This window comes from Buceros rhinoceros, unplaced genomic scaffold (assembly GCF_000710305.1).
Source record: "Buceros rhinoceros silvestris isolate BGI_N320 unplaced genomic scaffold, ASM71030v1 scaffold2375, whole genome shotgun sequence".
Classification (NCBI taxonomy): domain Eukaryota; kingdom Metazoa; phylum Chordata; class Aves; order Bucerotiformes; family Bucerotidae; genus Buceros; species Buceros rhinoceros.
Window position 1 is genome coordinate 38164 of NW_010410930.1, and position 11131 is coordinate 49294.

The 11131-nt window shown below is 38.5% G+C and overlaps 1 protein-coding gene across 1 annotated transcript in view; it reads right to left on the reverse strand.

Moving 5' to 3' along the window:
* LOC104493143 (triadin-like) overlaps positions 1-9762 on the reverse strand; it is a 41100-nt gene extending 31338 nt beyond the window's left edge. The window contains exon 1 of the mRNA XM_010135771.1: positions 9542-9762. Coding sequence (XP_010134073.1) covers positions 9542-9563 — 22 coding nt within the window. The 5' untranslated portion in view covers positions 9564-9762. The remainder of the gene's footprint in view (positions 1-9541) is intronic.
* Positions 9763-11131: the final 1369 nt, after the last annotated feature.

The window sequence follows — 11131 nt, forward strand, 5'->3', positions numbered from 1 at the left end:
ACACGACCAGGAGTTCAGACTTCTGCACAATTTTTTGCAGGCATCCTAGAGAACAAGAGGAAGGGTCTCCCTGCTTATTTACATTAAAAAAGGAAAACAAGGAGAGGTGGAATTGGCTGGAAAGAAGATTGCTGGTCTAGAAAACAGACACATAATAGTATTGTAAGGTGAGTTTTGTTGCTAGTTAAATAATTTCACCTGGAAAACAGCTGCCTCTTCTAGTGGCATATGGTTGACCCTGGAATTGCTCCAACACAACTGATGTACATCTGTTTTCAACAGAAGATGCAATCTATATCTGTCTACCTAGGCATTTTCAGGGAAAGAAGGAACATCTGGAACTTAAAATTGTGTTCACGTTTGAGAAATGTCAAGAAAATATATACAGCTTAATGAAAAAATAAAGGGGAAAGTGACTGAGCCTGCAGGTACAGGGAATGCATGGGGATTGGAGAGATGTGTGCCTATGGAGAGCATGGGCTCAGCCTCCCTCCTCCCCGCCCCTGGGGACACAGGACCACCACAGCATCTCGCAGAGGAAAGAGAGACATCCCACTGCAAATGGCTCTAGCAGGGGTCAGTGAAGGTCCTAAAGCCCTCTGATGTCAACATCTCCAGCAGAGCGGAGAGTAAACTCTTTTCTTTTTGTGTTACTCACGTAACAACAACAGCAGCAACAACAAAAAAAACAAAACACCAGTCATAAAGCAGAAAACATAACACATAATTTATATACCTAAGTAGCACAAGGTAAGCACTAAAAATGTTTTCGTGAATTTCAATGTTAGCTTTTGGAGAGTAGGATAGTTTAAAATTTATTTTACTAGAACGTTAAATCTTAAAATTATTACCAAGAGGACTTTATTCTCTAAAATATTAAGGAAATCAAAGAATCTTTAAAAGTTGAAATTATTGTAAGACTCTAGTGAAGAGACTGTTTCTTGCTCCGTGAAGTCATTAGCCCAATGCAGTCCTGACCTCTAGGCACTAACAGTAAATAAATAATAAAAAAACTAGTGCCATTTTCTATTCCTGGCATCCTCTGCAGATGCCATATTATTTCTGTTTGTCTACACTTAGCATGACACAATGAAGAGTGGATAGCAACCATCTTGTAAAACTAGCTTAGTCGTTTCTATCGCTTTTGTGAAACTGCCTTTAGCATTTCACAGTGTGAAATGCATTAGCATATGCTGGGAGACAAATGAAACGATGGCAAATATATTCTTAAAAGAAAATACTCCCTAATTAGTTTTTAAAACAAAAGCCTAGCCTTCATTATTATTTTGCCTGTATAGTTGAAATTATCTTAATTGATTAACTCAAGCAAAATTGCATATTGCTCCCCCTCACCTCGATACACTAGTATCTGCATATGCACATTTAAAGTAAATGTGAAATTAGTTCACATTTACTTTAAATTTTAAGAGTGTGCTGAACACTCATCAATATTTGTAGCTAACCTTGCAAAGCAAAAAGGCTTTCCTGAAATTGCACTCCACATATTTGTAGCTCTTTTTTCCACAATTTCTGAAGTTACCGATTTCCCTTCTTTCCAGAATAACAGCCACCAGTAAAGTTTCCCTTGTGTTCTTTCTGACATGAGTCCTGCATAAATCACTAAAAGAAAACAACCTATCACTGGAAACCTCTGCTAGTTGCGGGAAATATATAATAAAGTTGTACTACAAACTCTATGGATTTCTCTCGTGCGATTAATGAAGGAAATACGCACGAAGGTTTGTTTCTGGGCAGAGGGCCCTGCTGCACTTGTTTCTGGAAGGGGAAGAAAGAGAGAGAGTAGGCTGGGAAAGCAGAGTTTTGGCCATTTCTGGTCTGGAAATTCATGACTTCATCCGGTTTACTAACAGCAGAGTAGAGATTACGTTCTCCAATGTACAAAATTACAATGTCTGGAAAAAGACATGAATTTTAGATGCATTTTAGGATAAATGTATGTCATATGGATTAATTCTGCTTGGGCATTTGGTAACAGGGCTACCTTTGCTGAGGAAAAAATACTTGTATGAGTTCTCAGTTGACATGTCTCTTCCTAAAGTAACAACTTTATCAAATATATTTACAGATTTAAAAAGTCTAAAAGGGAAAAAAAACAACTTTTGAGCCTTCCTTTTTTGAAGCAGGAGAAAACTTTGTAGCCTCAGAATATTCTCTTCACCAACCTTACAGGTTCAGACACAAATTAAGACCAGAGTGTGTAAGTGGTTCTTCTCCGAGTGACAGGATGTAGTCAGCTGTCTCACCATGTAGCTCTCCCAGGCAGACAGGGTTCACATTCAACCTCTATCATGGATCTTTTGCTATAATTAGTATAATTACTACAATAAAACTTCTAGTAAAAAAACTAAACCAAAACAACAGTATTTAAAGGGGTGAGTCTAACTTTGGATATCTGCTTGTGAAATGCTCACATTTTTTAATCCTGTCGTGAATGGTAATGCAAATATGAATGGTACTACAAAATGCCTAGGAAGAAGATGGCTTAAAGTTTGCTCTTAAAAAAAGAAAAGTAATTGAAATTATACTAAATTTATGTTACAATTACAGTTTAAATATTGAGATTATAAAACCATGTAATGTATACAGCCTGAACTGTATCGTATACGTGTTATATCACCTCTTTGGGATCTCAGGTTGCATCCTTTATCATATATGCTAATGTACCACTTCAGCTGACTGCAGTAGGAATTACAGGATAAACCTGAAGTCAAAATTAAGGTCCTACCCATTATAGGAGAAAAATGTCAAAGCGAAATGAGGATCTTAACATTTGAATAGATGTATTAAATTATGCCTCTAAAAACAGTAAAAAAGTTACCAGAAAACTATATTTATGGTAATTGTGTCGATTGTGAATAACCTCTTAGTGAAGATTGAAACAAGATTTAGCCTTCCTGACATGCACAGAGAACCACAACTTAAATCTACATAACGAAATATAGGGGGGAAATGAGTTAATTTGCATACCAAAGGAGGCTACAAAGGCTTAGATTCATTGTGCCTTTGACAATTTGGCTCCAGGCAAAGGTACAGAGAAACTTTTGAAGTTGTGAGAATATAAGCATGTACAGGGAGAAGCAGGTTTTACTCATTACATATTTGTAAAGGATTTTTAAAAACTATTTTTAAAGATAGAAAGGAGTCTTTTCCAGTGAGAAAGTTTTTCTGTGCCAGGCATTTCATATTTTCCTTTCTTATGGTAAATGCCTTCTCGTGGTACTAAGCAGAACTTTTAGGCCAGAGACAAGTTCATACTGTGCTGTAGGACTGATTCTAAAAAAAGCCCAAATCAGCCACAGGACTCAAGTGAGGCTTATTCAGGATTTAAAGCCACAGCTTTTTCATTCTGATTCTGGAGGACAAAGACCAGCATTGACCACAATTTTGAGCAACTGAACAGATTTGACTGAAATTGTAACATAGATGAGTTTTATCATAAGAGACAGTTCGGGATAAAAAGAAAAAAATCAGTGTCTTCTACAGTTTTTTGCTTAGTCTCCTATATATTACATGATCTGTTTTGTTTAAATCAGTTCTTCTCAAAATCTAATGAGTCTGAAGAATACTGTAGCTGCTTACTGTGTGCTTCACCATGTTCTTCTGATTACAATTTGCATTTAGCCAAACAACCAGAGTTACTACTCCTGAATATTACCTGCAGTATTATATACCAGATCTTGGAAGAAGGAGAAGAGGAAAAAGAAAACTATTACAGAGCAAAAAATGTATCAGAGGCTATGAAGAAATGGACAGAATGTGGGACAGCACAAGATCCATTGGCAGTGTCATCTAGAATCTCTGCTACCTACTGGAGCTGCTTTCTCTACTGTTAGGCAAATGCTTGGCAGCCATGTACTTCCTTCACAATTCTGGAAATAAGCTTACTACCATAACTGAGCTGTGCTGTGGGCACAGCTGTTTATTAGCACGCTAATAAACAATTTTAAAATGCTGGGATTGAACCATTTTAACTGAATTCCAATTTCCATCCTAATGAAGCTTGACAGAAATCACAAGTCAAAAAGAAATTATTATCCAGTAAAAAACAAATGCACCAGTTACCATTCTCCATCATAAAAGAACTCAACATGTAAAGACTAAGGATCTGGATGAATGGCTCCTGAACTATAGAATTGCTTAACAGATGGATATTTATGTTATCTTTCTCCCTCAAATGCACAAATTTTGTGAGAAAGGCTGTACTTAATCAACATATTGGTCATCAGCTAACAGGAATCACTCTCTTTGCCATTCTCTGGGGGAAAAGAATGATAGAAAATATGTAAAAAATTAAAACTGATGCTTCTAAAACCCAGGTTTCTTGTTTTCTTATTTAAATAATGATTAAAATTGGTGATTTAATAGGTTTCTCAATCATCTGGATTTAAAGCAAGCCACCCTCTGCTACTTAAAATGCAGTTTAAACTGGCAAAATAAGCACTGTCCACTAGTTCAATCTTCTTAAATAGAGCTGAAACCAGGGGATATCAGCATGAGAAGGAAAAGGAAAGCTTCTACATTTCTGTAAGCAGCTTGACCTGCCTCAAAGAGGGAAACCCTGATTTCTCTGTCCTCAGTGTGGCCTGGACTGAAGCCAGACCTACATTATGAAACACGTAAACTAAACCAGTTACTCCTTTCCAGAGCAGAACAGTAAAAGCAGCATGAACCTACTTCTTACTCAGGGTTTACATTGTAGGTAACGGATAAAAGGACTCAAAATATTTATAGACTGGATTTTTTTTAAATGGATTGGATACCTGAAGGTGCAGATTGTGACTTTTGAGAATCTAAATATTTGCACAGATTTAATTTTCAAGTCAGTCAGAGCTGAGAACCCCAAGAACTTGAAAATGATACTAAACTTTTAAACATATTTGTCATTGTATAAGTAACCTTAAAATAAGTTCCAAATACTTATGAGCAAAAGGTTCTTTTTTAATAAAAAGTGAATAAATGTTCAAACCTACAGTCCAGCTGTTTGCACACGAGTTGACTTCACACACGCACTTGCAGCCCATCATGGATTTAGCGACAAGATGCATTAGCTTAAACCTCTGATTTATAGGTTTTAAGGCTTCCTGCTGTCCACAGCTAGCTGACTTTCTGAGGGGTTACCTAAGGTAACAACATGCTAATTTCTTTTTACCAGCTGAACAGGCATAGATACCATACCGGCTGTTAAGTGACATTGTCCATAAATTCTTAAACCTCAAACTAAAGCTAACAAATCAGGCCTCATGCTTGCTTGTCTCAATAGACTATGAGAAAGAACACAGCCATTGTCCAGGCCTAAAGACACAGAGGAATCCAAGTTTTAAGGAGTTTCGGTGAGAATTTGGAACTTCTGTTACCCCCGAAGTCCTACTTCTTCACAGGCAGTCCTGGGATTTCTGACCTTTAGTCTCTCTGGGTAATTAGGCCATTGACTTTACCTGGTACTCCTGAACAACAGCAGATTGATTCCTTCAAAAAATAATTGACTAATTGTTGTATTTTCCTTAACCCGCTGCAAGAGGTATGCTATCTGCTTCCTCTTCAACTCTGAATGCCAGAAAAAGACTTTTCATTTTGCAAACTCGTTTCTTGCAAATAGATTCTATAGAAAGCTCCTAAGTCAATGCTTGAACAGCAGCCTAACTGAAGGCTGGGGAATGCCTCTCATGCCTTCAGCCATCAAAACGAATCATCTAATCCCATTTATTCATCTAGGCGCCTTTTGCAGTCAGCACAGCTAGCACCTCCAGCAGCAATTCATGAATTACCATGAGAAGTAGCTATCTCTCTCTTGCCTGTAGTGTGACTTTGCTAAACTTTCTGCCATCTGGAGACTGCTGTCAGCTTCTGGCCATCACACTCATGAAGTCAGTGTGATCTCAACCTCTGGCTCTTCTGTGGTATTTCTCATACATTATCTGTTTCATGGATATTAATCTTTAGGCACACAGATCTTGGTAAATCTGCCTTTTGAAACGGTTTGCACCTTAAAACTTCTTGTAGTTATCAAGTAGCCTGAGAAAAGGCCTGAAATCCAGAAGGTAATTTTTGTTTTGTCACTGACGAGCTGTCTGTGGCCTTAGGGCTAACCTGTCTCCTTGCAGCCTGCTCTGAGACAGAGGACGTTTGTAGCTGCACAGCTCTCAGCAGCAAAATAAGGACCAAACTGTGACTCATTTTCACATTTCTGTTTGACTGCTGCTTCTCTTTTGCTCCATTGGGGAAATCAGTCGTGGCAGACAAACAGCTCATCTCCCTGGATTAGATCAGTGCACAGTCGCCGGTGCATTGCAGCAGGCGGAGCTGAGCTGAGCCTGTTCGTTCTTTCCTGTGTGGGAGGATAAAGCGCCAGGGGACAGCCATCAGCCTTGCACTGTGACCTTCAGAAGACTGGGCTGGAAAGAACCAACTACAGGGCTGCTGCTGGAGCTACTGTGCACGTACAGATTAAGCTATACATTTCTCAGAGCCGCCAGGCTTTTTGTATTCGTATTTCAGTGGTGGCAGTTCTGACTACATCTGCCTCTGAGTCCAGTTCAATCCCTGTGTTCATAAATACACCAGAGCAGCACGGTTAGATCCCATGGCTTTCTAGGCAAGCTCTTAAGTGGATCACTGTAAAGTCCCCAGCCATTACAGAATACTCAGTAACAGCTGACATGTAACAACAACAACAACAGTAACACCACCACTAATAATACTAATACTAATAATAACAGATCCTGAGAGTGTTGTAAAAGCAGAGTACTTACTGTCTGTATGGAGATTTTTTTTATATGCAGTTTTAAGGACTTCCACATTTTAGTATTACATTTCTGTGGTCACAATTATATGCAATATGAGGATGCTGAAGATAATCCTTTGGAATTTACTCCTAAGTATCTGTCAGTAGAAGACCTAGGTCCTGCCTGCTTCCTAAGGGCTTTTATAAATCACTGTCTTCAGAGATCTCCTTTTGTCTTTCACCAGGTACACTTCACCAGTATTTCCACAACTAATGATATGTGGCTCTGGAAATGAATAGGCAGCATGTGTGACTTGCAATACAAGTAGATGCACCAGGGACATTGATTGGTGGCTGCATTTTTAAACTATTAGTCTCACGTGACTTGCAATACAAATAGACGCACCAGGGACATTGCTTGGTGGCTGCATTTTTAAACTATTAGTCTCATTGTCATTACTGTGATGTTGACCTGAAAGAGCACCCCATTGGCCCAATGCATCTATCTCTGTACAGACCATGGTACTGACATGGGCTTTCAGAAAAAGATACCCTGAGATGTGCACCAGCAGTATCATTCTGCCGGGGCTGGGCCATCTCTCTACACCAGCAGTCACGCTGCCCACAGCACTGTTGAATCTTCATCCCTGTTGTGCTGTGCTCTCTGACATGTCAGCATGGTACCACAAAAGGCAAGGAGCCCAACAGTCTAGCTGGTACAGTGTAAAATAGAGTTAAGAATACCACCACAAGGAGCAAGTACTTTAATCCTAATAATGCCACAAAGACCCCAGCAAATCATGGGCTGGGATGTAGTATGAAACAAAATAAAATCAAAAAGGAGTTGTGTGAAGCAAGAGGTATTTTAATTGGTTTTTTATTTGTCCAAACTATGTTACTGAAGTTTGGGTCTCATCTTTCAGACCGCCTTGTGAGTGCCAGCAGTAGCCCCAGAGGAAAATAAACTGCAGTGAAAGATTAGCTCCAGGCTTAATTCTTAGTTTTCTGCTGTAAGTAAAATTTTCATCTCATGCATCCAGAGTTTAAAAATCAGTCAAACAACAGAAGTCCATTCCAAATATAACAAAACTAAACCAAACTAAACTAAACAATTATATGGCTTATTTACCTGTCGTGCTGAAGGTCAGGTTACTGTGGAACTGATGACGCTTATCACTTGAAGTCTATTGCTTTGCAGATTAAAAACACAGCAGACAGACACCCAGTGTTACAGCTAAGGAACACATGTAAAAAACCTATAAAAGCACTATAAAAACATTTTCAGACTCTTTGTTCTATTTTTATTTTATTTTAGGGGGGTTTATTTTTATTGTTTTATAAGCAAAGTTCCTGCCAAGTCACTTCCACACTGATTGAAAAGTATTCTATTTTTACTATTAATTTTGGACTAAAAATCTTGCTAACCTTGTTTTATTTTGTCTTGAAGAACCTTGCAAGAGGTACTTCCATACTGCGCCTCTGACACCAACAGTATTAATGAACGCGTTTTCAAAGACAAATATCTTTTCACAGATTTCCCTGAGAGCAGCTACAAAATAACCAACGTTTCCAACAGTCCTGGTTAAGAATATCCAAATAAACTAGTGCTAGCATTTCAGTTAGGGCTGTCAGGCTGAGCTGCTCGCTTTGGCAGTATTTGGTGCCAGAAGAAAGTTATAGACCCGTTCAATTGCTGATTAAAAAGTCATGTGCACATTGTCTCCTTGCTGAGGCTAACCAGGCATCAGGCAAGAATTGTGTAATTTGACAAAATCCTAACATCAGTCCTTCAGAAGACAATGGGCTCACCCCTAACAGTGCTTAATGTAGATCCTCTTACAAATATTAAGAGTAAAAAATGGACAATTAAAAGCACAACTTTAATACACTGAAACACTACATAACCTTGACGAGTAGAATAAAAATAACTTTCAGAAGACTGTTTAAAAGCTGCTTGGTTTTTTTGTAGTGTTATTATTAAATTTGGATAAACAGTGGAGTAATCCACATTGGGAAAAAAAAGGTTAGAATTAAATTCAACTAAAATATTCAGTATTAAATTTAAAGAAGCTTGTATTTTAAATACATCTTCTGTCCGACTGCAGTTGATAAAATATTGTTATGCATCTAAAATTATATTTAAATATGAATGGTCAGGAAATATTGAAGTACATGAAATATTCATATTCTAGAATATGTATTTATTGGTTAATACAATTGCCTTTCATTCCTGCAAGCCTAGCTCTGGTGTACTTATTTCAGCACAACTTTCACTGACTCCTTTATTAGTTTACCTGAGTAAGGATTGCAGAGTTGGTAGTGTTTACCCTTCAGTAACTCCCTGTATAGTTCATAAACACTCAGTGCTCCTTACGGGAAAACTGGGGCCACCAAACTAAGCTATTCGGTCTCTGCCAAATCTCCTATTATAAAGGACTAGCAAAGCTTTACCTGAGCAAATGCTTGAGGGTGGAATGGTCTGACATTCAAATGTTCCCCTTCTTGTATCGCTCTATAATAGAGCTACCTAAGCAGTGTTGTTCTGCCAATAAGACTACCGCTATTTTTAGAGATGTACAGAGATCTAGCTTCAGTAACTGGTAGAAACTCAAGCTACAGGAGTGAAAAAGAAGAAACAGGAAAGAAAAGTAGAAAGCAATCCAACAAACAAAATTAAATGATCCTGGAGTTGAAGTGTTACTTGCTAAGAGCAACAAATCATATTGACACACTAGCCCAATTATGCTGTCAAAGTACATATCATTTTTGGTTAATTATATTTTAAAATAGTTACCGTACCTTCTGCTTTAATCTCGGCCATGATGTTGATAGTAAGAGATACTCTGTTAAAAAGGTCAAGGTCTACTGTGGCAGCTTAGGTAATACTTTTGTGTTGCTGGGTCTTGCAGGAGCTGCAGAATGAGAATGGAGGTCCTCTGCTTTTTCTAATTCTGTTCCTTCTTCGTATGCACCCCTCTGAACTTTGTTTCCTCTGCAAACTTCCGCCCTCACGGAGCAACCTAAGGCCTTCCAGAGGCAGTACTTAAAGCTCAGTCTAAAATGTCAGCTCCTAACAAAAATAGCCATGCCTCACGGTGAATCTTCAGCTTCTTTTTCCTAATGCACTCCAACTAAAAAGTAAAAAGGCCCAGCTCTAAAGAGGACAGGAACACATGGAAAGGCAGCAAAAAGCAAAAGAACTGGGAAAGAACTGTTTAACACTCCTGCAGGCTTGCTAGCGTAATTGCGGTTCTTTGGGGGGTATGTCAGGAAACATGAAATATAGAGCTCGGGGTAACCTTATCCATCCCAGCTCAGCTTTATTCTTAGCACACTCAGTGCTTAGCACATTCTTCCTGGCCTTATTTGGTTTGGGGAGTGTCCTACGAAGCTTACCGCTGACTAAGGGGGAGGTTAAATTTAGGTGATTTTCTCCACTTTGATTCTTAGTTGCAGTTTGGAGCCAATTAGGACACCACTTTAAACCTATAAAATTGGTAACCTCTTCGGTTGGTTGGGGTTTTTTTTGGTTTGGGGTTTTTTTTTTGGGGGGGGGTGGTACTCTTCTGATTTGCTGTAATTATCACGCATATCTGTGAAGTTCTTCTAAGTATTATGGAACACAGAAATGTAAACGGTAATAGTTTATATAGTCTAAATACATGAAGGTAATATGCAAAAGTATTAAGCAGATCAAATTTTTTCTAAGTCTGTTTCATGGAAACAAATAACTCAAAATAAATCTGTGATTTTAAACAGGATTTTATGAAACTGAAAACAAGTAGACTTTTAGAGGAACAAAAATATTAACAATTTAAATAAGAACAATGATTTTAAAACAGGAGCAATCTTTTCATTGCATTGCTGGCAATTTAACAGCTGTGGAATTATGTATGTGGGCAAGAGCTTAAAAATCAAATTAGCAAAAAAGCTCCCTCGAGTCAGCATACCTCTTCATAAATGTCATCGTCACATGAAATCAGAAACCATCTTCAACAGTTCTTACTAGGGGACCTATAGTCAGCTCATCTCCTCTACATGGGCTGGCATTTGCACTTCTCATCTTCCCCCCAGGAGACAGAAGCACCTGGCTCTGTGGCAAGTATAAGGAAAGGAATCTATTTATCCAGTGCGCACGGTACAGAAACGAAGGCTCACTGAACTGTTTACAGTCACCACTAGGATTTTCCTCTTCCCACTAACACACTTCAAACGTGCCACATGTCTGAAAACGTTAAGCCTTTTCTGACCAAAGCTTACAATCATTGCTCCATCTCTTTTCTTCTTCAGCTCTACTGACCAAATCTTTCACGGTGACAAGTTTTGATTACTTGATGCTCAGTAGTCTGGTGCTTTTCTGGTCATCCTCCTAACTCGCTGTTTGCTCCT